The 27,567-nt window shown below is 42.8% G+C and overlaps 2 protein-coding genes across 3 annotated transcripts; one reads left to right on the forward strand and one right to left on the reverse strand.

The window, feature by feature from the left end:
* Positions 1-84: 84 nt before the first annotated feature.
* On the forward strand, positions 85-19,620 carry TARBP2 (TARBP2 subunit of RISC loading complex). Of its 2 annotated transcripts, none has more exons than XM_070740807.1 (9): positions 85-351; positions 2,084-2,253; positions 4,365-4,470; positions 5,499-5,579; positions 7,090-7,159; positions 8,817-8,934; positions 10,294-10,421; positions 16,357-16,543; positions 19,124-19,620. In XM_070740807.1, exons 1-9 carry the CDS (start codon positions 119-121, stop codon positions 19,279-19,281), a joined length of 1,251 nt encoding a protein of 416 aa, XP_070596908.1. In that variant the 5' UTR covers positions 85-118; the 3' UTR covers positions 19,282-19,620. The 2 variants fall into 2 exon arrangements, with proteins under 2 accessions (XP_070596908.1, XP_070596907.1); XM_070740806.1 differs by having other exon boundaries at positions 100-351; positions 7,087-7,159.
* A 1,839-nt stretch (positions 19,621-21,459) lies between these two features.
* NPFF (neuropeptide FF-amide peptide precursor) lies at positions 21,460-26,183 on the reverse strand. The gene is made up of 3 exons (XM_070740811.1): positions 25,780-26,183; positions 22,864-22,994; positions 21,460-21,790 (listed from the first exon to the last, which is right to left on the reverse strand). Exons 1-3 carry the CDS (start codon positions 25,924-25,926, stop codon positions 21,664-21,666), a joined length of 405 nt encoding a protein of 134 aa, XP_070596912.1. The 5' UTR covers positions 25,927-26,183; the 3' UTR covers positions 21,460-21,663.
* Positions 26,184-27,567: the final 1,384 nt, after the last annotated feature.

A 27,567-nucleotide genomic window follows, 5' to 3' on the forward strand; every position in this document is an offset into this window, starting at 1 on the left:
CTCCCAGCGTGCCCCGGAGCAACCACAATGCCTTGAAGCGTATCGAGAGAGAAAAAGATGCCGCTCTGCTCCTCCCCCGGTGCCGCAAAGCCTGACGGGATGCGTAGTCATCTCGCCAATGTTGCCTTGCGGCGGCATCCTTACTGTGGACTCCAGCATCCAGGATGCGCCTCGTAGCTTTTGCGAGGCGACGGGAGACTATCGCTTCCTCTCTCCCGGCCTTTGTGAGCCGGACTGGAGGGTGGAAGGAGTTGTGGTGGCGGCGGCGGGGCAGGAGGAGGGAATGAGCGAGGAGGAGGAGGAGGCGGAGGAGCCTTGCGGGAGCCCGAGGAGCTGCGGCAGCTTCCCCTGGTAAATAATGCCCGCCTCTTTGGGGGACCGTTGCTAAGAGACGAAGGGGCAAGCCCCGCCCCTTGCACCCCCCTTTCCCTCAAGGACCGCGTGTGGGGTGCCCTTGCGAGGATCCAAAGGGGCGGGGGGCGCCAAGGCCCATCGGTCGCCGTGCTGCAGTATAAGGCGTGTTTGGGACGAGATCTGGGCCTTGAGACAGCCAGCCTCCAATCCGTTCGTGCGAAACGTAAACCCTCTCGTTAGCTTACTTAACACCCCCAGCATTGCCCCTGGCTAAGGATGATGGGAATAGAAGTCCTACCTAGGCTTGGCATGGCGCTCTTAAGACTTTTGTTATGGCTGTGCTGTCCCGTCTTGGGGTTTCACGGGACGGTTGAGTCCTGGCCCTGGGTGACATTCCTGATCAGCAGAAGGAATGCCAAAGTTGTGTGTGTGCGGGGGAGAATGGGACAGGGCTTTGAATTAAACAGAATCTGCAACTTTTCTTTTTTTTAATACACGGGACAGAGGTGGAGCTGAGTTATGAATAATTTCATAATGCATACTGTGGTTGTGTGTGCTGTTCCCATGTGGCTTGTCTGGGCTTAGAAGATAAGCAGGGCTGGGCCTGGTAGTTCTTGGATGAAAGGCCACCAGGAAAGCTCACTTCCCTACTTAAGAAAGCAGTATAATTTAAGTCCATATTGTCACCAGGACTGAAGCTTAAAACGTGAGGGTATCTTTAACCTTACTGCCTTAAAAAGTGGGAATAGGACTGGATAAAAATAGAAGACTTTACTGATCAAGTGCAATTAAACGCCCAAGGAAATTGTTCCTGGTGCATAAGCTCTTAGTGTACATGCAAAACAACAAAGTAATAATACTCAGAATAACAAAATAATACTCAGAATAATTATACCTATAAGAGAAAAGAGTGGAAGAAATAGATAGAATAGAATAGAATTCTTTATTGGCCAAGTGTAATTGGACACACAAAGAATTTGTCTTGATGCATATGCTCTCAGTGTACATAAAAGAAAATATAGATTTGTCAAGAATCATGAGGTACAACACTTAATGATTGTCATAGGGGTCAAATAAGCAATGAAGAAACAATATTAATAAAAATCTTAAGATGAAAAGTATAATAGTAATACAGCCATACTATATGGGCAAATATACTTCAATAAATAGGTTTTTTGGACTATGGTACAGTTGGTTCTAAAACACTGGCTTATATAGTGTTATATTGATTGATTGATTTCTAATACACACATCAATGCATTAGAAATAAATGATAGCACCATGTGTAATCAAAGCAGTCATAGAGGTGTAAATTTGTGGTTTCTCTTCTACTTGAATTTATTCTCATTAGATTTTTCTACAGATGAAGAAGGGAGAGTTCATTTTGTAGTAAATCTTTTAATGAAGAGTTTATCCTATTGTCATTGGGGAACTTGCTATGGAAATTTAGTTGCTTCTGTCAGTGATAAAGATGGTGATAGTTTGGAATGAAAGAAAGATGACCATTCTTTGTTATAGAATAGTCTTCCTGAGTCTGGTGCTCTCCATGTATATTGAGCCACACCTTTTAACATCTGGTAAATTGTGATAGCTGGGGAAGTTGTTCCCCAACATATCTGGAGGGTAGCAGGCTGGGAAAAGTTGCTGTAAAGTATGAGATCACAGCAAATACAGAAACATTGAAAACAGGTGAGAATAATATTCATCTCAATCTCCATGCTTCCCTCAGTATAGAGCAAATGCTGGCGTCCAATCCTGGCAAGACCCCGATCAGCCTGCTACAAGAGTATGGGACACGCATAGGCAAAACACCTGTCTATGACTTACTGAAAGCTGAAGGACAAGCACATCAGCCCAACTTCACCTTTCGTGTCACAGTTGGTGACATCAGCTGCACCGGTTAGTTGCGGTAAAGAATAAATATACTGATGAACCAATTCACCTTATTTTTCATTGGCCTTTGTGAGACTAGGCTGAAGCTGCTATACCTAAATATGAGAAGTAGGTACATAATAATAATAATAATAATAATAATAATAATAATAATAATAATAATTTATTAGATTTGTATGCCGTCCCTCTCCGTAGACTCTCCTACTCTACTTAATTAATTAAGTAGAGTAGACAAAAGCAAGGAATCTTATCTAAAAAATCCTAAGGGGAGGTAATTAAGAAGGAACTCAGTCATTAAGGAAACCTAGGGGAAAAAAATGTCACTTGAATCAGAGAAAAGAAATTGAGCCTGAGCACATAGAAGATCCCTCCCCAAGTCCTGCGAACAGCTACCAGCCTTGTGAATTAACAAAGCAAGGTGTCAATGGTTCCACTAGTGAACCCAAATCAAGGAAATGCTCTCGGGAGCTTTGAATTCCCAAGCTTTATTGGATATACCATATTGGTACTGAAGAAGCAAAACCAACTCTTGTTTCCCCCGCACAACTGCTTGCCTAGTTAACCAATAGCTTCCCCATTTCCCTACCCCTGGGTGATCACACTGCCCAATTATGAGACGTCCATTTGTTATGGGAACACTCCATCTCTTTGTCCAGTTCCTGCAGTGGTGACCTTGATGGTTTCCATGCTTTCATAATCTCTGCATACATTCTCATTATTCTGTTTCCCCCTCCTCTGTCCCCGGTTCATTGGCAAGTTGAGATGCATTAAACTTTGAAAGGTAAAGCGGTTCCATCTTGACACAAGGACTTTGGAGGATTAAAAGGGGTCCTGAAGCCCTTTCTCTTTGAGTTATCTTTGGATCCAGACTTCTGCCCCTCTGGCTAATGGTGCCAGCCTAGTTGAGAAAGATGTGAATAAGTGTGGATGATATGTACGTGTGTGTGTGTGTGTATGAGCATGAGATAGAGCAAATATATACACTGCTCAAACAAAATAAAGGGAACACTCAACACATCCTAGATCTGAATGAATGAAATATTCTCATTGAATACTTTGTTCTGTACAAAGTTGAATGTGCACAACAGCATTTGTCAATCAGTGTTGCTTCCTAAGTGGACAGTTTGATTTCAAAGAAGTTTGATTTACTTGGAGTCATATTGTGTTCTTTAAGTGTTCCTTTTATTTTTTTGAGCAGTGTATATTGTAACCCACTAAAAATTTGCTGATTTTGTCTTAAATTGTGTTGCAATTCATAATATCGTTTAGACTTGGGAATAACTCTTTAAAATAAACATCTGCAATGGTAGATACCCCCAGGTCCTCCCTGTAAAAATACAAATGTCCCCTGATGGTTACTGGGAGATTTTTGCAGTCCAGAACTGGTAGCTCTACCCCATAACCCAGTGCCTCTCCAACTTCGTGATCCTTTGACCCCCTGAATTTTTCAGTGAGTATGTGCGACTTCCTTCTGAGTAAAATTAATGATTGTATTGATGTTAGGATAGGACAGGGGTAGGTAAAGTGGGCTCTTATATGACTTGTGGACTTCAACTCCCAGAATTCCCAAGCCAATCATGCTAGCTCGGGAATTGTGGGAGTTGAAGTCCACATGTTGTAGAAGAACCAACTTTGCCTATCTCTGGGATAGGATAAAGAATAAATAAATTGCTTGCAATAAAATGAGCATTTAATAAAATGTACATTTTTAATGTATCTGTCACAGCAGCTTTTAAACTTTGTTGTATTGCAATTGCACAGTGTGCTAGGCAAAATGAGAAAGGAGGCCCAGAATGAATTTTAATGCTCCTGCTTTGTCTTGCACAAGCCTATTCAGTTTTTTTTAAAAGTATGATCTCTTCCAAGTTATTTGCAAGTCTTCCTTGGGGCAGGTTGGGATGTCCTGAGGCCTAGTTTGGGAATCCCTCCAGTAACCTGTTTAACTCCTCCCTACTAAAGCTATGCAGGGCTGGGCCAGGCCTATGGAAAAAATCAGGAGCCCCATGTACACCTCTTTGGTTCTACCCTGTGGCAGGAAACAATAAATGGTTTCGCTCTTAGAAGTTCTCCTTCTGACTTTGGCTTGGTATCGGCATCTCTTTCCTTCCTATTTTCAGGCCAAGGACCTAGCAAAAAAGCTGCCAAACATAAGGCGGCAGAAGTAGCACTCAGGCTCCTGAAGGGAGGAAACATGTTAGAGCCGACTTCGCTGGATGAAGCCAGGTGAGGGACCTGCCTGCTTGGGATCATTCTGGAGATCCCAGGTGCTCTTGAAGAATTATCAGGGTGTCCTCTATCTCTAGTACTGTTTATATTTTGTTCATCTCAAAAACTTAAATTTGTGTCCAGTTTGGATAAAGATAGGCATTTTCTTACAATTGGTGATGACGGGCAGGTAAATGAGCCCCTGATATACTAATATTTGAGCAAGCTACCAAAAGACCAAAAGGACCGCAGAGCTTTAAAGGGCTTAAATAATCTCTGTGTTCTCCATGCTCCACAGATGAGCAAACCTCTAGGTTTTATTTTGCCACAGTATTAACAATTCTACTGCCTATAATGCTACATTTCCACCGGTATTCAGCATTTATTCATTATTGAAAGAGAACTAGTTCTATTTTGACAAATCATTAACCAAGCGCTGGAATTAGGTAAGGCTGCAATATATTTGTTAGATTGTTCAAAACATTAAACGTTATTTGAAAACATTTGTTTTAAATCTTCACTCTGAACATTTTTTCCACGTATGTTTCTTCACTTTGCATCATAATACTTGGCCAAAGTGTGAAATGTCATTGATCAAGCTCTACTGCAAGTCACATTGAGATTTCACTTTTTCATGATGTTATACTGTGTGCTACTGAATGAACACTGAGCACATGGATCTACGGGCTGCTTTTTATTCTACCAGTCGGCTGAATTAACTACTGAACTAACTCAATTTCTGGGTTTATGCAATACACTGAACCATAAACGAATAGAATGGCTGGGTTCACACAACACATTGAACCAGACATCGGGTAGACAGCTTTGTCTCAGCAGGTTGTATAAATCTGTTATTATGGGATTAGAGAAGTTTAACAGGCAGACATTAAGCAATAAAAAGAAGCTTGGGTAGAGGAAATATTCTTGAAGGACAAAAGTAATAAAGTAGATTCTGCAATTCAAGTTTGGCAATCTCTGATTTCATTTCCACTGTATGGATTGCTGCTATTGAATGTGCTTTAATATTTTCACCTTCTATTTTCAAGCTCTCTTTCTCAAGAGCCCTTGGCTCTGACCACTGCTCCGGTGGCCGTGCCTGTGCCCATCCTACCAGCAGCTTCTCCAAGGTAATGGGATAATTATTGAAGCGAGGCCAGTGGCTTTAAACTCTTCTTGTTTCTCTAAAGCCCATTACTTCTCTGCTCAAAGAAGCTGGATTCTCTGAGTCTGTGTACCTTATTGCTTGCTACTGCAGTTTTACCCATTTTATTCTTCATAGATTCCCAACAGTCTTCCCCAAACTTTAGATTAATTTGAATTTAAATTTATAGAATTCCAAGCTAGCATGGGTTTTCTGGAGCAGAGGCCCAACTCACTGGATAGATTGGGAAGGATTGGGCAGACATAGAGGATGCAGGTGTATGGAACACACCCCACTTTGTTTGCTGTTCAATACTCTGAAATTAGTTAAGCAGGTTTGGTTTGCTGTTGGAAATACCAGCAAGGGGTTCTTCTATGCTTAGCTGCCTTTGATTTTATGGATGGTGTGTTTTGGCTGTATGACTGTTTTAATAGGAGTTTTTTAAAGACTGTTTTAACATTGGATTTGTATATGATGTTTTATTGTTGTGAGCCGCTCCTAGTCCTCGGAGAGGGGCGGCATACAAATCTAATAAATAATAATAATAATAATAATAATAATAATAATAATAATAATAATAATAATTATTATTATTATTGGATTCACTTTATGTAAAACACACCTGTTTATCTTGAATGAATTTTCCCCTCCAACGTAGTGTCAGGGTTTCTGACCTGCCCTAATAAAAGCAGGAGCCTCAAGCCAGTTTTCAAGAAAAATCCTGTTATTTATTAGGAGTGCCATGTAGGCCCAGACCTAGTAAAGCCAGCTTTCACCCCACTCAGTCCATGCCTTGCTTCTGACCTTGTTCCCTCTCCCCCCCTCCCCCATGGTGTGTCATCAGTCACGTTCCCCAATGAAGCCATTGTGCGGGTTGTAGAAGTCACTCCTGGCCATTGCTGGTTTCTGTGGAGATGGCCTTGACTTTGGACGGCTAGGATGTGCGCATTGTTTTGACTGAGGTACAGATTCCTTGATACAGCTGCCGAGGCTTGATTCCCCATCCTGCTTATGGCAACTTGGGAGCAAAGGCAAAACCACCCCAATATTTGTGAAAAAACTGGCAAAAGCCAGGCCATTTTTGCCTTTCCCCAGCCCCCAGGAGCACTCTGCAGGCTTCACAAACCCTCTGCGTGCCCCATTTTTGGCAAAAACGGTTGAAAAATGGGTCTGTTTTTGTGAAAGATGGGGTGCATATAGGGTTTAGGTTGCCTGCAGTCTTCCTGGGGGCTGGGGGAAGGCAAAAATGCCCTCTTTTTTGTGAAAACCGGGCCCATTTTTGCAAAAAAAACCAGGGCATGTAGAAAGTTTGGCAGGCTTTCAGAATGCACCTGGGGGCCAGGGAGGTCAAAAACTTTGTTTTCTTACTTACCTCTTTGAAATCTTGGTACGTCTTACAGTCCGAAAAATATGCTAGTAATGGGCAGTTTGCATATGAATTAGCAACACTTTGGGGGAGAAGAATTTTTAATGTTGTGTCACTTTTTTCTCAGAAGTTCTCCGCTGGACATAAAATCCCCAGTATCCCCACAACAATCTGAGTGCAATCCAGTTGGGGCCTTACAGGTGAGCAGTTTTCTTGGCTGAGATATATTTGCAACCTCAGGTACTTTCTGCTGACAGCATTAATCAGCTTCCCTCAATTTGAGTGCTGTCCCGCTGCGCTGAATACAATTTCCATAATACAGATTTTGGGTAAGCCCCAGGAAAGGGAAGGAAAAACTCACATGGATGCAGGTTCTAATATACAGGTAGTCCTCGACTTACAGTGGTTCGCTTTGTGACCGTTCAAAAGTTACAACAGCACTGAAAAAAGCGACTTATGACTGTTTTTCAGACTTAACAACCATTGCAGCATCCCCATTGTCCCATGATTTATGTTTGGGTGCTTGACAAGTGACTCACGTTTATGACGGTTGCAGTGTCCTGGGGTCATGTGACCCATCTCGTGCTACATTCCGACAAGCAAAGTCAACGGGGGAAGCCAGGTTCATGTCACAACCAGGTTACTCATTGGACAGCTTCAGAGAATCCCCTTAACAACCATGGCAAGACAAGTCGTAAAATAGGGCAAAACTCCCTTAACAAATTTCTCACTTAGTAACATAAATTTTGGGCTCAATTGTGGTTGTACGTCGAGGACTACCTGTAGTTTCCTCTTCCAGCATCAGGCTTTGTAACAGGAACCACTGGTCTATGCTGCCGGCATGCAAGCTGCATGTCTGACATTGATTCTCATTTGTACCCCTGTTTTGTGAACTTCAGGCCCTTTCGCTTCACCTTTTGCTGAGACAAGAACACCTGACCTAATCTCAGTGCTCTCAAGAGCCTGGATTTTAAAAAATGAGACGTTAGCCAACATTTAGAGGGCAGGAATAGGGACTCAACCACGTTGTCACATCCAACTAATCAGTACTTCCCCAAGACTCTCAGGTGGTGGAGCAGTTTTGGAGGAAGGCCCAAGAACTATTTTAGGAAAACATGTATGGGTCTTTCGTGATGATGCTTTTTAGTAAGAAGGAACATGGGGTTGCTGCAGCTCTGGAATAAAACCAGTCACAAACAAGGAAATCTGTCACATGCCATATCTCAAAAAATCAGGGGTAAATTAAATCAGTTTTCACAGCCCTCCTATTATAAGTAAAATCCATTTACTGTGGGCCTAGCTTTCCAAGTTGCCTTGATCCAACCTGTTACAATAGCAATAGCACTGAGTCTTCGGAGAGGGGCGGCATACAAATCTAAGTAATAAATAAATACCACTTCACAGTGCTTTACGGCACTCTCTAAGCAGTTTACAGAGTCAGCATATTTCCCCCAACAATCTGGGTCGTCATTTTACCCACCTCAAAAGGATGGTAGGCTGAGTCAATCTTGAGCCTACTGAGATTTGAACTGCTGAATTGCTGACAATCGGCTGTCAGGAGAAGTAGCCTGCAGCGATAGTGCACTGTAACCACTGCAGCTCCTGGTAGTAACCCATATTTGACCATAGCGAAGATTAGTTAATGCTGGCTTGAGTCTTCTCCCAGTTATCAGCCCCATGTATGTTAACTTAATGCAACCATTATACTAATTGATGGTTGCATTATACTATATATTCTCTATATAGCTTCTAGATACAGTAAGTTGTTTCTTTGCAAATACCAAAAGAGCAATAGACCTGCCACTCCCGTTAGGAATCCAGGGAGGAATGTTTTTTCTAATCTGCCTCTTTCCCCAGGAACTGGTGGTGCAGAAGGGCTGGCGACTCCCAGAATACACTGTCACCCAGGAATCTGGGCCAGCACACCGCAAGGAATTCACCATGACTTGTCGTGTTGAAAGGTTTATTGAAATAGGTATACTATCATAAGATAGTCATTGTATAAAAGGGGATAGTATCCTCCCTTCAGTGTCACTGCAGGATCCCATGTCAGACTGTAGATCAAATTGTGATGAGCTCTACGCTGAGGGCATATACTGATCCAGTATCTTTTGTAAATATATAAAGGATGCTGTGCTTAAATTAGATGGCCTAGAGCCGTGATGGTGAACCTACAACACGCGTACCAGAGGTGGCACATGGATCCACATCTGAGGGCACACAAAACATTGCCCTATGTCAGTTCCAGCACGCTGGCCAGCTGATTTTCGACCTTGTGGAGGGAGGGCAGGCAGGCCGTTTTTGCCCTCCTCAGGCTTCTGAAAAGCCTCTAGAGCAGTGTTTCCCAACCTTGGCAACTTGAAGATATTTGGACTTCAACTCCCGGAATTCCACAGCCAGCAAATGCTGACTGGGGAATTCTGGGAGTTGAAGTCCAGGTATCTTCAAGTTGCCAAGGTTGGGAAACACTGCTCTAGAGCCTGGGGAGGGCGAAAAAAGGCCTAACAGGCCTACTGGAAGTTCTTTTCTGAATGCCAGGTAGGCCCATTGGTCCTGTTTTTTGCCATCCACAGATCCTGGAGGCTTTCCTGAAACAAAAAATGGCCCGATGGGCCTAATGGAAGTGCAGAGGCTTCAGTGAGGCCCACATGGATGTGCGGGAGGGGCAGTGCGTGGGGGCTTTTGCACACGTATGGGGGAGAACATTGCGTTATGGGTGTGTGCACATGGGCATGTGCCATATCACATGCTCAAGCACCCTTTTGGCACCAAAAAAAATGTTCACCATCACTGGCCTAGGCTGAATATAGAACCTTTTGACATCATTTATATTTTACCATGGTTTTTTAATCTAGATGAAATCTTAATATATATTCCAAGTCCATGTATGATATGTCGTTAGCTAAATAAATAATTATCATAAGTGTTAGCAAATAATTTAAATGTGCCTATGATTAATCTGTTTAGTTTTTAATTCCCTTTTATTGTATAGCTGTTGTTGACTTGTTCCTTCAGCAACCCCACTGGGATTTTTAAAAGAATGGGGAACTTCCCAATGACAAGTTAAAGTGAAAGGAGGAATCATGCCTTTATAAAACATGATTGGGGGGGGGGGGATCATAAGGCAATGCACAAAAGCATCCTTCACTCACGTACACTCAATTAAAGATACAGGAATGTACAGTATAAAACCTTCCAGGGAACTGGCTAAAAGGCCTTAAACATGTCTTTATAACCTAGGGTTGTATATTCAGCGTTTGGGATGAATCTAGTTTAGGATCAATATATCAGTCCTGTTTTCAAATTGCCATTCCAACTTTTCTTCTCCCTCCAGGGAGTGGGACTTCCAAAAAGCTAGCCAAACGCAACGCTGCAGCGAAGATGCTGGTTCGGATCCACAACGTTCCTCTGGATCCACGGGAGGGGAGTGAGGCCGAAATGGAAGAGGACCAGTTTTCTATTGTGAGTCTTGACGTGACAATGAAAAATAGGGGGGGGGAGGGGGGGGGCTAAAGTTTTCTCTCTAAATGTGTGTGTGTTTTCATTTAAACTAAGAAGTTGGTTCACAGATAATCCTGCCAAAATATAAAACATCTGTTCCAAAAAGCAGATGTAAAAGTCAATAAATAGCAAATATTCTGCCCAAGATGCATTCCGAAGCATATGCAAACCTTGGCATTGTTAACGGTAGTAGCTTGCCACCAGCCACCTCCTATGGCTCTGTGAAGACGTATTTCAGCAATGTAAAACTTTTTCATGACTTTGGTCTGCATTTTGCTTGCAGAGGGCCACACTCCCAAAAATTAGATAAGAGAAATTCTAAATTGGTTTAAAATGTTGTTAGTAATTTCTCAAGAATATAATGAATTCTCTTCAGTTATCTGCTGTTTATCCCAGACAGGCAAAAAACATAAGAGAAAATGATCCCTCGGGTAGTCCGTCTGTAAGGGTGGTAACCAGGATCTTGAATTGCACCCAGATGCCTACTGGCAACCAGTGCGTCTTGCAGAGGAAAAATGTCCCATGGCTACAGGCACAAACAACCAGAACTGCTCATGGATAGGTCCAAATAGATGTTTTATTGTTGATCACTATATCAGGAATCTCACCAGACGATTTGCCTTCCCTTGGGAAATTGCAGATATTGACCTGAGGGTTTGACCTCAGATGTTTCGCCTCCCAACAGACTCTAAATTGGAATGTCTCTTTAGTCCCCCTAGAACAGGGATGGGCAATTAATTTTGCCGTGGGGCCACATGAGAAATTGGGATGGTTTTAAGGGGCCGGACTAATATAATTAACTCAGTTCTACCCAATACTGTAAAGACCCAGACCCTGGCCTGACCTAAACACCCAGACCCACTCTACAGACCTCTAATTGTTTGCTTTATGGTAACATGGTGCACCATAGTCACTGCGCTGGAGTGTTTGCATGGTTTCTGTGCTCGGCTTCTCTCGGTAGGTCGAAGTCCGCTCCAGTGCGAGGATGAAAGAGCTCACCGCATCTGCCGGGACTCCTCCGGTTCCTGCTTTCCTCATGATTCATCAGGAAAGCAGGAACTGGGGGAGTCCCGGCAGACGCGGTGAGCTCTTTCAACCTCGCACTGAAGCGGACCGCGACCTCTGCGGACCGGTCACAGATAACGGGCGGGCCGGTCACAGACAGCGGGCCGCCCCTTGCCCAGGTCTGCCCTAGAAGGTCTCCCCCCGTTCCGTCGATGGTTCTGCCACATTTTGTTTTTGTTTTTAGTATAGTATAATATATAACAGTTTATAAACATATAGACTTATAGAGAGGGGGGTAGAAGAGAGATAAAGAATAAATAGGGAAAGAGTGAGAAAGGAGGAGGGAAAAGATAGGAAGACAAAGGAAAGAAAAGAGAGAGAGAAGATAAAGGGTTGGGCGAGTGTACGGTGAAGCTGTGTTGAAGACGAGAACTAATTTCTAATTTGTTAGCTCATTACCTTGGTTCGGATTGGTCATACAGATAGGTAAATGCAAGCGTTGAGTTAATCAAAGTATAGAGATTTTGGAAATAGAGGTAGATATTCTATATTTATATATCTGAGATCTCTTATTACTATTAAAGGAATAAAAAAGAACTATATACCAGATTTGTGTCTGGTCAGATTTATACCAATCATTTCAATATTACAACGTAATATTCTCTCTTTTTTTTAGCCATCTGTAAAAGGGATCCCAACAATTATTAAATCAGGACACAGTTTCATTTCTGACTAGCATGGTTAATTTAGTCATCTCTGCACAATATTTAATTTTTTTAATTATTGCGTCTTTAGGAGGTATGTCTTCGTTTTTCCACCACTGCGCAAATGTTAATCTGGCTGCTGTAGTTAGATGGATGATTAGGTGTATTTGGGTTTTTGGCAAGTTTTGTCTAAGAATACCCAGAAGAAAGCATTCCGGAGTTTTTTCTATTTTCAAACTTAGTATTTCATCAATCCAGAGTCCAATTATATTCTAATAATTCTGTGCTTTTATACATTGCCACCATAGGTGGAAATAGGTACCTAATTCTTGATGACATTTCCAGCAATATGGTGAAAGTTTATTATTTAGTTTTGTTAGTTTTATCGGGGTAATGTGCCACCTATAAAACATTTTAACTAAATTTTCTTTGTAGGATGTAGCTATGGTTAATTTATAATTTCTGCTCCAAAGTAATTGCCATTCGTCTTCTTTGATCTCTTTTTTAAGATCCAGATTCCATTGTTTTACGTTTATTTTTATATTAGTGTTATCCAATTCATTATAGTTTAGATAGCAATAGAATTTTTTAATTAATTGTTCCTGGGATCCTGTACATAATTTGTCTAGAGGAGCATTTTTAACTATTCCTGGTTTATTTTTATCCTTGTTAAATTTAGATTGTATCTGTAGGTATTCCCACCATTCCATTTTTTGACCCAGGTTTTCTAATTCTGTTCTTGATCTGATTTCTCCATTAGAGTTTATTATGTCTTTATACCTTATTATATTGTTTTTTTTAAATGAAAATTAGGGTGTACATATGCTTCTAACGGAGCATACCATAGTGGGATTCCTTTGTAGAGTTTTATCCTAACTTTTTTCCAGGTGTGCACTAGGGATTTCCTAATCAGATGGTTGGTAAAATATTTGTGCGTCTTAGGTTTTTCATCCCATCCTAAATGAAGGTCGTGTCCTTCTAAACTTAAAAGCCTAGTATTAGATAAGATCATCCATTCTCTTATCCATGTTAGGGATGCGGCGATGTAATAATCTTTCCAAATTGGAAGTGCCAGGCCTCCTTCTTCTTTTCTATCTTGTAAGTATTTTAAACGAATTCTAGGACGCTTATTCTGCCAAATGAAATTACTAGTAATTTTGTTCAGTTTTATAAAAAATTCTTGTTTCAGGTGGATTGGAATTGTTTGGAATAGAAATAGTATTTTAGGCAAGATGTTAAGTTTAATAGCCGCTATTCTCCCTAATAATGAGAGCTGTAGTTTTTTCCATTTCACCAAATCGCATTGTATTTTATCTATTAGTTTATCATAGTTATTTTCTTTTAGGCTAGAAACTTTATTCGTCATATTGATACCAAGATATTTAATTTTTTTTACTATTTGGATATCTAGTTTGGACATTAAAATAGCTTTCTGCGTATCTCTCATGTTTTTGGTTAAGATTTAAGTTTTTGTTTTGTTAATTTTAAGCCCTGTTACTGTGCCATATTCTTCTAAAATAGCAAGTAATTTAGGTCCTGATTCTAAGGGGTCCTCTAGAATAAATACTAGATCGTCCGCAAATGCTTGTAATTTATAAATTTCATTTTTACACTTTAGACCTTTTATTACCAGAAAGTAATAAAAGGTTCTGCCACATTTTGGCATACAGCTTTGACACATGCCCGTTATAGCTTCTACTGATTTAGTCTGGACTCAATAGGTGTAGGTTATGAGTGACCTGCAAGAGTAGCCCTCATGCAAGGCAGATTGCAATAGCCCACCAGTGGGTGACTAGGGCTCCACCATCAGGAGGTCCTGCTTGTCCAAAAATAGATGCAGTGGGCACACAAGATGAACATGACGTGTACATCAGTTTCTGTCCCTAAAATACAACTTAGTGACAATTTTGGAGGCTTCCCGTGAGCAAGAAACATCCCAGGCATTGTTTTCAACAAATTGTGGAAATTAGTCGACCAACGTAATAGGAAAAATAGCATAAATAGGTGACCTTTTGACACTGAGGACTGGGGGATTCTTCTCTTTTGATTTACGGTTAGAACAAGGCTAAAGATCCGGCATTTCATTTCCCAGGCTTTTGGGTATGTGCAGAAGTACAGTAATACCTCATGATACGAACTTAATTGGTGCAAGGAGGAGGTTCGTAAGATGAAAGGTTCGTAAGACGAAACATTGTTTCCCATAGGAAACAATGTAAAGTCAATTAATCCGTGCAACCAAAAACCCCCCGCAAAAAAACGGCTTTCGGCGACTGCTGGGAAGCCGCGCGGCTGTTTTAAAAGGTGACAGCCGGCCTGGGGGGCTTCCCAGCACAACCCCGAACCCGGGGTTCAGCAAAATTTTGCCTCTTCTTACGAACTTTGTTCGAGTTACGAACCGGCAGAAGTTCGGCCTTAGCGTTCGGCTTCAGGAGACAGCTGGGAAGCGGCGCGGGTGTTTTAAAAGGTCGCAGCCGGCCTGGGGGGCTTGCCAGCACCCCCCCAAACCCCGAACCCGGAAGTTCGGCAAAAGTTTGGGGGGGTGCTGGCAAGGCCCCCAGGCAGGCTGCGACCTTTTAAAACACCCGCGCCGCTTCCCAGCTGTCTCCTGAAGCCGAACGCTAAAGCCGAACTTCCGCGTTCGGCTTCGGGAGACAGCTGCGAAGCGGCGCGGGTGTTTTAAAAGGTCGCAGCCGGCCTGGGGGGCTTGCCAGCAACCTCCCGAACCGAACCCGGGGTTCAGCAAAATTTTGCCTCTTCTTACGAACTTTGTTTGAGTTACGAACCGGCGTTCGGGAGGCTTCTGGGAAGCCCCGCCGCCCGGCTGTTACCTTTTAAAACAGCCGCGCGGCTTCCCAGCAGTCTCCGAACGCCGGTTCGTAACTCGAAAAAAGTTCGTAAGAAGAGGCAAAATTTTTCTGAACCCCGGGTTCGTATCACGAGTTGTTGTAAGACGAGGGGTTCGTATCTTGAGGTACCACTGTATTATTATTATTATTATTTATTAGATTTGTATGCCGCCCCTCTCCGAAGACTCAGGGCGGCATACAAAGTATTCTTATGCGGGCAGAAAGGAAGAGGAAGAAGGTAATGAAGTGCTACGCTGGGCAGATTTACAGCATATACAGTGTTCCCTCGATTTTTGCGGGTTCGAACTTCGCGAAACATCTATACCACGGTTTTTCAAAAATATTAATTAAAAAATACTTCGCGGTTTCCCCCCCTATCCCGCCCGATGATGTCATATGTCATTGCCAAACTTTCGTCTGCCTTTAAAAAATGTTTTTTAAAATAAACTTTAATAAATAAACATGGTGAGTAATAATCTAAATGGTTGCTAAGGGAATGGGAAATTGTAATTTAGGGGTTTAAAGTGTTAAGGGAAGGCTTGGGATACTGTACATAGCCAAAAATAGTGTATTTACTTCCGCATCTCTACTTCGCGGAAATTCGACTTTCGCGGGCGGTCTCGGAACGCATCCCCCGCGAAAATCGAGGGAACACTGTATTTGAATACCAGTTTCCTTCTTAATGGGATGGAGCAAATCTTTTGTCTTTTCCTTAAGTAGCAAAATATCTGGGGGGGAATTCTGCTCAGTCATCCAATCTAAGAACAGAATATATACTCTCTCCAGTTCGCCATCCATGGACCTCAAAGGTTTGACGTCCATATAAGTCATTGGAATCAGAAATATGTCCTGCATTTATTTATTTATTTATTATTTAGATTTGTATGCCGCCCCTCTCCGAGGACTCGGGGCGGCTCACAGCAGAGATAAACAAATCATAAATAATCTGAATACATTTCCCAGAATGCATTGGGGATCTGGGTTCAAAGAGTTGAACTCCAAGAGCAATGTTTCATTTCTCCTTGATGCTATAAGATCCTTGTTCTCCGTTAAGTTGTCAGATTTCTGCATCTTGGGCATCTTAAATGTTAGAACGTGGAGTACTGAAATCTGCTAATTTAAGACAAGACAAGCAATTCCTACTCCCAGATCCTGCAGAGAGGTTGCTGCTGATTTTTAGTTGAAGGGCCAGTGATACTACTGAATTCTTTAGAAATTTAGTAAAGAACAAAGATAGAAAACTAAGGATAATTGTGCAACGGCAAAAGGAGGACCATTAACTACTGCATTATGAAGTCTGTGGAAGAAACAGAACATTGGTGAACACTTTTTCCTGCTTAGATTGCAGGAACCAAACTGGACGGGATGAAAAGTCGGGGATCCGGTTGTACCTGGGATTCCCTGCGCAACTCAGTGGGGGAGAAGATCCTTCATCTGAAAAACCACCGAATCTTCAATACCGGGTTCTGCAACCTCTTGAAGGAACTCTCCGAAGAGCAGAGTTTTGATATCAGCTACCTTGATATTGGTAAGGAATGAGGCAGAGATTAGAGTTAATAAAGGTGGTGTGAGTTTTCTCCTCCCTCCTGTGCACTGCAGGCAGTCCTCATTTAGTGGCCAGTTTTACTATGCTGGTAAAAAAAAGTACCTTTACAACCAGTCTTTGGATTTAGGACCTTTGCAGGTCTGTAAAATAAAGGAAAACTGAAGTAAGATCATAAACACAGGAGCGGTTTCATTTTGCCATCTGCTTTGCTTAACGACTGAGTTGCTAGTTCCAACTATAGACCCTCAGTGAGGATGACGTTATTTATTTGTCCACTTATAAATGCAATTTTGTGTTTTTCAGTTGCACAGGGAGCAGCTGAGTGGCTGAAAGCAAATGTGGCCAGGAAAGCTTAGAATTAGTCAGAGAGAACTTGGGTGAGCTTGGATCTACACGGGTCACATCAATGTTTGGCTTCGTGAAAGAGAAACACAGTAGTACCTCTACTTAAGAATGCCTCTACTTAAGAACCTTTCTAGATAAAAACCAGGTGTTCAAGATTTTTTTGTCTCTACTTAAGAACCATTTTCTACTTAAGAACCCAAGCCCAGAATAATTTCCCAGGAAATTTGAGAGTGGCACTAAGGCCCGGCCAGTTTCCTGCCATTCCCCCTTTAATCCTTGCCATCTCGGGCTTTTCTGGGCTGCCAGAGGAGCCTTTCGTTGGCGCTTAAGGAGGCTTTGGCAGTCTAGAGTGAATGAAGCATTTTCCTTTCTCTGGGCGCTTGGAGAGGGAATAAACCTCTGCCAGTGCCCAGAGAAAATAAACGCCCCCTTCTCTGGGCAGCCCAGAGTGAACGGAGTATTTTCCTTTCTCTGGGCGCTGCCTCAGAGTCCCTCTTTTTTTTTTTTAAGCCTTAAAGTTTTGGATTTTTTTTATTCCCCTCCCCTCACCTTCTTTGGCAGCAACTGTCCTCCTCCTCTTCCTCCTCCTCCTCCCACCCAAATACAGTGGAACCCCGACATAAGAGCTGCTCTACTTAAGAGCAACTCGAGATAAGAGCTGGGAGGGGAGAGATATTTTTGTTCTACTTACAAGCCCAAATTCGAGATACAAGCGCCAAGGAGCTGTCTCCTGAAGCCAAACGCTAACTTCCGCGTTCGGCTTCAGGAGACAGCTGCGAAGCGGCGCGCGTGTTTTAAAAGGTTGCAGCCGGCCTGGGGGGCTCGGGGGGGGGGCTTGCAGCTTTCTTTCTTGCTCTTTTTCTTTCTCTTTTACCTTCCCTTCCTCTATTTCTTCTTTTCTTTCTCCTTCCCACCTTCTTCCCTCCCTCCCTCCCTTCACTCATTCCTCTCTTACTCTCCCCTTTCATAAGTTTCCTTGCTTCCTTCCTCTGTTCCTGTCCCTTCCCTCTTTCCTTCCTTCCTTCCCACCCTCCGTCCATTCATTCACCCATTCCTCTCTTGATCGCTTAAAGCCGGTCCCTGGTGCAAAAAGGGTTGGGGACCTCTGTCCTATAGGATTGGGTGGCAGAGAAGTTGAACATATGTAAATTTAAAAGTTTAAGAAAGTTTACAAGTTAAGTGAAAGAAACTTCATTATTCATTTATATGTACATGTACATTTCTTCATTAAAAACATGTCTTTCTGCATAATTTAGACTAACTTTGTGAGTTTTTTGAGGGCTGGAACCAATTAAAATTATTTACATTAATTCCTATGGGGAAAAGTCGTTCGAGATAAGAGCTGCTCGACTTAAGAGCCCAGGTCCGGAACGAATTAAACTCGTATCTCGAGGTACCACTGTACCGAGCTTTTATTTCTTTCCTAATGGGTTTGCACACAGTATTTGCTTTTACATTGATTCCTATGGGAAAAATTGCTTCTACTTAAGAACGTTTCTACTTAAGAACCTGGTCACGGAACGAATTAAGTTCTTAAGTAGAGGTACCATTGTATTGACTTGGAACCTAAACCAGACAATGTCAGGAATTTGGCACTGCAATGTCAGTTTGCTTTAATTTAGGTATGCAATGGTACCTCTACCTAAGAACACCTCTAATTATGAACTTTTCTAGATAAGAACTGGGTGTTCAAGATTTTTTTGCCTCTTCTCAAGAACCATTTTCCACTTACAAACCCGAGCCTCTGAAACTGTAACCAGAAAAGGCAGGGAGAAGCCTCCCTGGGGCCTCTCTAGGAATCTCCTAGGAGGAAACAGGGCCGGAAAAGGCAGAGAAGCCTCCCTGGGGCCTCTCTAGGAATCTCCTAGGAGGAAACAGGGCCGGAAAAGGCAGAGAAGCCTCTCTGGGGCCTCTCTAGGAATCTCCTGGGAGGAAACAAGGCCTCCACCCTCCCTGTGGTTTCCCCAATCGCATACATTATTTGCTTTTACATTGATTCCTATGGGAAAAATTGCTTCTTCTTACAAACTTTTCTACTTAAGAGCCTGGTCACGGAATGAATTAAGTTCACAAGTAGAGGTACCACTGTATATTTATGAGATGTAAAAGAGTAAAATATTGAAGTGATCACGTCAGGCAGATTTGAGATCAGATGCAGCAGGCTGCTGTTTTTCTGGTTTGAGTAACAGAATGGTTTTTCTTTTTCCCTCCTCACAGATGAGACGAGCATAAGTGGCCTCTACCAGTGCTTGGTGGAGCTATCTACACAGCCAGCCACCGTGTGCCATGGCTCAGCCAATTCCCGCCCTGCTGCCCGCGCTGATGCTGCCCGCAATGCCCTTCAGTACCTCAAAATCATGGCTGGAGGCAAGTGAGAGGCATGCGTCCCACAATGCTGCAGATCCACTGTGGAGGCCATTTTGTTTCCTCTCATAAATCGACGAGACAGGAAGGCAATTTGATGGGGCTGCAAAGAAGGAGGAGGGTTGGAAGAGGTTGGCTGAACTGGAAGACTTTGAAAAAGTTGGCCAATTTTGCAGCAGTGATGGGGTTTTACGAGCCTTGTTTCCTGAGGGGCAAGGACAGCCCATCTGGAGGCTATCCTGCCTCTTTGCTCACTCTGGGTCACCCTTCTTGTTCTCCAGGACATAAGCACCCGACTGATCATGTTTGGGAGTTGCAATAAAAAAAATGGATTTTTTTTTTTTAAGTAATACCTGTAGTTGTCCTATTTTTTCTCCAGTTCTTAAAAAGGAATTGGGCATCCATATTTAAGAGAGCTGTACCTCCCTCACGTCATGCCATAAGTCAGAAACCTTCAGACTTACAATATAAGAGCCATGCTGAATCAGGCCAAAGCGCATCGAGTCCAGCATTCTGTCACACAGTGGCCCAACAATTGTCCATGGGGATCTTGAGCAGAGAGAGAAGGCAGAACCCTCTTTCCCTTGACCCCCAACAAATGGCACCCAAGGGAATCCTGCCTGCCTCAACCAAAATAGAGGCGGCACTTGGACATCCTTTTCAATAACCACCGATACACTTGGCATCCATGAATCTGTCTAATCCTGCCTTGAAGCTATCCAGGCTGACAGCTGTCACAAACTCTTCTGGAATTGAATTCCATAAACCAATGACCCTCTGGGTGGAGAAATATTTCCCTTTATTTGTTCTCACTTTCTTACCTATGAGCTTTAGGGAGTGCCCCCTCATCCTAGTATTGTGTGATAGACAAAATAGTTTCTCTCTATCCACCTTTTCTATCCCATGCATGATTTTATACACTTCGATGAAGTCACCCCATAAACACTGTCTTTCAAGGCTGAAGAGGCCAAGGCATTGCAATCTGGTTTCATAAGGGAGGTGCTCCATTTCCGTGATCATTCTTGTTGCTCTTTTTTTGCACCTTTTAAGCTATTTGTGATCTCTGCTAGTTTAGATGCAGTCCCAAACACTTGAGGGTAAAAAGTTAGCATCCTCTTGCCCACCTGCTTATTTTGTATCAGAAAGGAGGAGCTGCGGCTGTAAATGCCACAACTGACCAACAGACTTTCTCCAGGTGATTGAAGTCCAGCAACCTCTGGGAAGTCAATTTGCACCACTCGGGTATGGAAAGACATTTTAAATTGCCACTGGAGCCTCCCTCTCATGTCTAGAAAACATTTTTCTTTTAAAATGGAGTTTCAAACAATTTTGCCTTTTACTTAATTTCTCTAGTCCTGTCTCCTCAAACCAATATTCATTTTTGTAGAAATGATTTCCTCCAATGATATATTGTGCGTGTACCTGAAGCAGTCTCAACCCAAGGAAAGAATTTGAGCAGGCAAGTGGTCCCGTAAACCAGTGTTTCCCAACCTTGGCAACTTGAAGATATCTGGACTTCAACTCCCAGAATTCCCCAGCCAGCATTCGCTGGCTGGGGAATTCTGGGAGTTGAAGTCCAAATATCTTCAAGTTGCCAAGGTTGGGAAACACTGCCGTAAACAGCAACTGTGTTTTTCTAGCTCAGCTGGATGCTTACAGGTAATGTTGGGCTACGTATCCTTTATTCTTGGAGCTGTATTATTCAGCTACTTTGGCCATATCTGGTATAGGATAGGATATTAATCTTTCACTGTAATGAATTCTATGCATTGTGCAAAATCCATTTTGGGGAGAATCTGCATTTTGCAATGTTTTGAAGACTCACTCCCAGACAGGTCTTGCCAATAATCCACCACCACTGTGACCAACAGACAAACTTTTTTAGCATTTTACAGAGGAGGAAGAGGAAGTCTTTGCATAAAAGCAGACTTCACTTACCATAGATGTACTCACCTATGAAGGCACAGGTAATTTTCACTGTAATTCTTTTTTCAAGTGTGCCATTCATCCCCCCCCCTTAGAACTGAATACCACTCCCTAACAGAAAGCACTGCAGATATTTTGAAGAGCATCTCTCATCCCTGTTCAATGATCCTCAAGATCAAGACTAATGGGGGTTGTAGCTGAAGAGATCAATTGCAGAGAGAATCCCCTGCTAATCTACACAACAAAAGGACTGCAGTATCCTCCAAGATGTAACAATGTTGTTTTATTATTGTTGACAATAAATAAAATACAGGTCCTTAACAGGGATGGGCCACCCAGCTAAGGCTGAGTGACCAGGCACAAAAATAAAGAATCAAAAAATTAAGCTGTGGCTCCCGTCCGGTTTGCTAGGATCAAGGAAACAACTGCTTTTGGTGTTTATTTTTTCCAGATTGCTATTTCCAGCTTCATTTTTTCTTGCCAAAGCGTTGTGGGGCAGCCATACTCAGAAACTGAGGACCCAGAGAATCCCAAGCTCGTGGTTTGATCCGGCCAGTGCTTCTCAAACTGCTGATTCTGACTTCACGGCCAAACCTATAGAATGGATCAGAAGCAGAGAACAACACAGACAATGCAGTGCCTGAAGGGACAAACTAGGCCCTCTCTGGGGAAATCTAAGTAATATTCCCTCTGATACATCATCGTATCTCTAGCAGTAGCTGGTCAAATGACTCCAGAAAGCTCAGAAACAATGAACTATGGGCACCATTTGCCTCCAGGACTTGACTCTGAACTGGATTAAGGTTCAGGAAGTACAGTAATTAGTTCTTTTTAAAGGACAGAAAGGTGAAAAGATGAAAGGCATCCCTTGTTGGAGTTATACATGAATAGGAATGCCAACAAATGGATCATTCATTCATTCAGTTTTGAGTGCATTTCATAGTACTGCTTTGTAATGGACAGACAGCATTAATTTGCACCAGTAAGCCAAGAGTTGTACGTGGAAAAGGCATAAAGAACTCCGCCATGATTTTCACTGCATAGCCAGCAGGCAGAATTAACCAAAATTCAATTTCATTTTGCCCAATTTCTGCCTTGCTGTTAGTTTCAAACCAGGATGTAACATAAACACTACTAAATTTCTGAGTAAACACAACAGAAAGTCAATCAGCAATTTATTTCAAACACAATTCCTTGTTTGTACAAAAGTGTAAGCCAGGAATTCAGTAAAGTAAAACAACCTTGGTTAATTTTTCTTCTACAGGTGGAACTATTACTTGACCTTAGTTCATCTAGCATACGTAAAAACATAAAAAAGAACACACACACACACACACACACATTGGAAAGCCCTAATTGGGTAGCAATTACACATCTCTTGTTCTCCTTTAATTATCTCTGTGAAGCTGTTGCCTGATATTTACAAGATATGATGCCATAAAAGGTTAGTGAAATATCCACAAATAGTGCACCATTTAGATGAAGAGCGTAAATAGCCATGGCAGAAGAGTAGCTGAATGTTGTAACACAACCACTGAAAAAATGTTTTTCAAATCAAAATCCAGAAAACTGATTGAAACGAAACTTTGAAATTGCACAGAAACATGAAGTCAACATATTTGCTCCTATTTCACCTGAATACATAGTTCTACTGTAATCAGTCATACCTCTGTGGCTGGAATAGGAAGGAAGGGCTGCGACCAGGTCTCTGCACAGCATGGAATAAGGTCCGTAGAAGGACGCCCAACAGATGGTCATCAGGTAAGCTCTGACCAGTGTGGTCCTCCCCCTCTTGTGGCTGTAGGAAAAAAGCCTGGAGTTCATCAGAGCATGCAATTGAACAAGAGGAGAGTTTGCCCCAAGACCCAGCATGGCAACAGCTTAGCAGGAACAGTATGTAGGTTTTGCATGCTGATTGTAGCTTCAGCTTGAAGACCTATGTACTGGGTGAGATCTGTCCTGCACTGAAACAAAAATAAAGGCAGCCGCTTCCCTTGGCTTTTACTCTAGTACCTGGATTCACGCAATATTTAAACAATTCTATGCATGGTATGTATGTATGTTTGGTTTTTTATATTAATGGGTTTTTTAATCGTTTTTAGTATTAGATTACTATTGTACACTGTTTTATTGTTGCTGTTAGCCGCCCCGAGTCTCCGGAGAGGGGCGGCATACAAATCCAATAAATAAATAAATAAATAAATAAATAAATATGCCTAGCTAGGAAAGATAGAGCAAAAGTTTGCATTCATGCAACATATTAAGATTGGCTAGTTTTAATCCTAGATTGTTTTTAGATGGGAAGTTTAAAGTGTTGGGAAATCTAGATAACATGTTAGTGTACGTACTGCACAAATTCCCAACATGCATTAAGTATATTATGCAAACCTAGCCAAATATACCTTCCTTTAGATTTTGATTAGCTTTCTACAACATGGCATCTTTCAGCTGTATATGTTTACAGCACCCATCCTCCCCAGCTAGGTTAGCAATGGTAGGTTTTGAGGGTGCAAGGCTGCTTCAGATGTAAATCTGAAAAGTACACTTTGGTTTAATTTTTGTCCAGTACCTATAACAAGAGAAAGATTACTCTGAGTTGGATCCTGGCTATATTTTTTTTAATTGCTCAGTTTGCGTGTTTCTTAAAATGCACAGCTAATCTGTAGTTCTTCTATTTCAGCCCCCAATATGCTATGAGACTTTACAGGCTGCCTATCAATCCTAAATTTGCAAGGACATTTTTGGGGTAAACTGATGCTTCCATCTCAGAATATGACAGGTTATGTCAATCGGGAAATTCTCTTGCTGCAAACGTGCCCTTGGAGACACCAGGAAGCAAAGAAGCCTCTTCATTCTAGTCAGCCAAAAGCGTCCATTGATCAGCAAGACAGTTTTAAGATTCCTAAAGGGATCTTTTTCCCCATGTTCCTTTCCCAACAGCAGCCATATAACAAAAGGAACAGAATTCCTCTAAAAAAAACATCCTGAAGATCATCTATATTAACTGCCTATCTTGTGAAAAAAAGATCAAATAGGAAGCTATTTCCACAAATAGTATGGTACACCAGAAACAAGGTATATATACAGTACACTATTAAGTGGTCACTCATTAGAGCACATAGGCTCTAATGAGTGATGGTTGTCACCAGCATAAGGACGATGAACAGCAACATACAGGCTCTCTCAACTTGAACCTTCTTACGCCTTTTGTTGCTGGAATCATGCTCAGGAAAAAATGTGAAATTCTAAACTTGCAGCATTCTAAGATGTATACATAGCAAGCACGGTAGTCACATTAGTCACAAAATAAATGTGCGCTAATCCGCAAAAAAATTCCACGCACTTTGCAGACGTTTATCGTACTCCTTTGACAGAGCTCTATAGAATTATCCCAGCTCTTTATTAAGCGCCAAAATTAATTACCACTTTCCCAAGACCATCTACTGAGTCCGGAGCAGATAGCAGATAAGAGGAAGAATAATAGAAAAAACTAGAAGAAGAAATCTGGCGTAGCCCGAGCTTGGTGGATCACAAGGATGCTTCCTTGTCCTTCTTGGGGAGTTCACAAAATATCAGAAAAATGGTTGGGACTGGGAAATAAAAATGAGCAAAGGACATTAGCCATAAACCTGTCAAAGTTGGGCTTGTTTTTTTCTCTCCTGGTCGAGCTCCCACTAAACTTCTCACCTCCAACTGGCAAGCTGATGCCAGGATCCCCAGCCTTGTCTCTGTTGCTAAGAAAAGTGCAAGTGACTGTCCCATTTGGATGGGTGTAACATAGATCAGGCAGCCTGGCTATAGTGATGGGTAGTGGGAGTCAGCACATCTATATAGCAAAGCTTTCCTTTGTTCAAGCACAGGCTAGTTTCTCTCTCCTTCACCCACCTTACAAGTTTGTAGTAAAGATGAAATGTGGGAGCAGGAAGGCAACTATGCACCCCCGGCTAAGCTAAATGTCTGCGGAGATTCAGTCATCCAGGTCACGGATGTAGCTCTAAAGACAAATTCTTTGTGTGTCCAATCACACTTGGCCAATAAAGAATTCCTATTCTATTCTATTCAAAAGGATGCCTGAAACAGTTTCGAAACAGCTTTGGCTGTGGTTTAATTAATTTATGATGTGTATATGTATACCTCTAGATTTCTATAGAATAGTTTGCAAATAGAGTTCTAGAGAAGTATACATACACAGAGTGTGAATTCCCTAAGAAGGACAAGGAAGCATCCTTGTGATCCACCAACCTCTGACTATGCCAGATTTCTTCTTGTTTCGTCCTTTCATCTTCTATAATTAATTAATTAATTAAACCACATTCAAAGCTGTTTCAAAACTGCTTCAGGCATCCTTTGGAATAGAATAGAATTTAGAATAGAAGCGTCCTGGATGAGAAGCGAAAGGTCTTCAAAAGAAAAAAAAACCAGAAAGTCCAGTTGCCTCTTGAAAAAGGCACCTTTGAGACAACCATGTCCTGGACTCCCCATAAAGTTTGGCAGAAGAGGAAACACAGCTTTCCCACGGACGCTCCCGCCACATCTGCGGCCAAAACCTTTTCCCCTCGAGGAAAGGCGGGAAGGCAACTTACCATCCAGTCTAAAAACCTCTCCGGGTAGCCATTGGGTTCTTCGGCCAAGAGCTCTTGGGAGCCGAGCGCCTCTTCGAGACTCCGGACCGACCTCAGGCTGCCCGAGAGAAGCAAGGCCAGCGCTAGCAAAAGGCGGGAAACGTCCATGGTGGAAAGGCCCCGCTCCTCCTCCTCGTCCTCTCTGCTTCCCCACCCGTCCTGCTTCCCTTCCTTCTCCTTGGCAGCGCCTTTATATCTCCTGCCATCCCAGACGCGGGGCGGCAGGGAGGGAGGGGAGGCGAATTAATGACAGGGGTGGCGGAGGCAGCCCAGGCGGTGCCGAGGGGCCCTGCGGCAAGCGCCCCGTGACGAGCGGAGTGGGACCGCGACGGTCCCTGACAAGAGGCGAGCGCCGCTGCCGTCTGGGGGGGGGGGGGGGGCGCTTGTGGCGCGTTTATTGCCGGGATAAATCCAGCGGAAACGGCTCTTTGCGGCCCTGCTGGGACGCCTCGGCTAATTGCTTGTTTACCACGCAGTGTGGTTTGCGAGGCCTGCGACTGGGACGCTGACCACCCCCAACACACACATACGCACACTCCCCCCCCATTGCTTCTTGCAGTCGTCTTGGATTGATGGGTCTCCTAGAGCTCCTCAGATGTGTTTGCGCGGGACGGGACATTTGTCATGATTTGCCCCCCCCCCCCCCCCCGCCAGCTGCTTTTCAACAAGGCCCGCTTTCCCTGCGGGCGTTCACGTCGGTATAGCGCGCTTATAATGAAAGCCATTTACAACACACGGCCCGTGGATGAGTCGGGGAAGTGTGTGTGTGTGGCCCAGCTACACATTGGCAAAAAGAATCTGAACACCAAATGCAAGCAGAATAAAAAAGACTTTGGAGACAACCCTCACTCTGTAATCAAATGACCTAAGTGCCAAAGCCCACTGCAACAACATTGCTAAAAAGGCTTCTAGAGTTGTTAACCTGATCCTACGTAGCTTCTGCTCCGGTAATCTCACACTACTAACCAAAGCATACAAAACTTTCGCCAGACCAATCCTTGAATATAGCTCATCTGTCTGGAACCCACACCGCATTTTGGACATAAACACTCTAGAAAATGTCCAGAGATACTTTACTAGAAGAGTCCTCCACTCCTCCACTCACAACACAATACCCCTAGGCAACTAGATTTACAACCTTAGGTTTAGAAAGCTTAGAACTAAGTCGCCTTAAACATGACCTAAGGATAGCCCATAAAATCATCTGCTATAACGTCCTTCCTGTCAAAGACTACTTCAGCTTCAACCACAACAACACACGAGCACACAACAGATGCAAACAAAGTAAACTGCTCTAAACTTAACTGTAGGAAATACAACTTTAGTCACCGAGTAGTTGATGCATGGAACTCACTATCAGACTGTAGTATCATCACCTAACCCCCAAAACTTTACCCTTAGTTGACCTCTCCCGATTCTTAAGAGGTTAGTAAGGGGCGTACATAAGTGCACCAAGTGCCTTCCGTCCCCTGTCCTACTGTTTCTGTTTTATTAGTATCATGTATTATTACATCTTTGTATGCCACCAATACATACTTGACAAAATAAATAAATAAAATAAACTGTCTCACTTAAATAACATGTTTAAACAGCTGTTACTGACCACACCGGAATGCAACACAACAGACATTTGGGGCTAAATTGTAGTCATAGACTACCTGTTAATCGGGTGCGTACTAAAGTAAGGTGGCAACTGCAATGCAAGGTATGAGGTAGGGAAGCATCCCCAGCTCTATGGGAAAGGAAAAT

Source organism: Erythrolamprus reginae, chromosome 2, assembly GCF_031021105.1.
Source record: "Erythrolamprus reginae isolate rEryReg1 chromosome 2, rEryReg1.hap1, whole genome shotgun sequence".
Classification (NCBI taxonomy): Eukaryota; Metazoa; Chordata; class Lepidosauria; order Squamata; family Dipsadidae; genus Erythrolamprus; species Erythrolamprus reginae.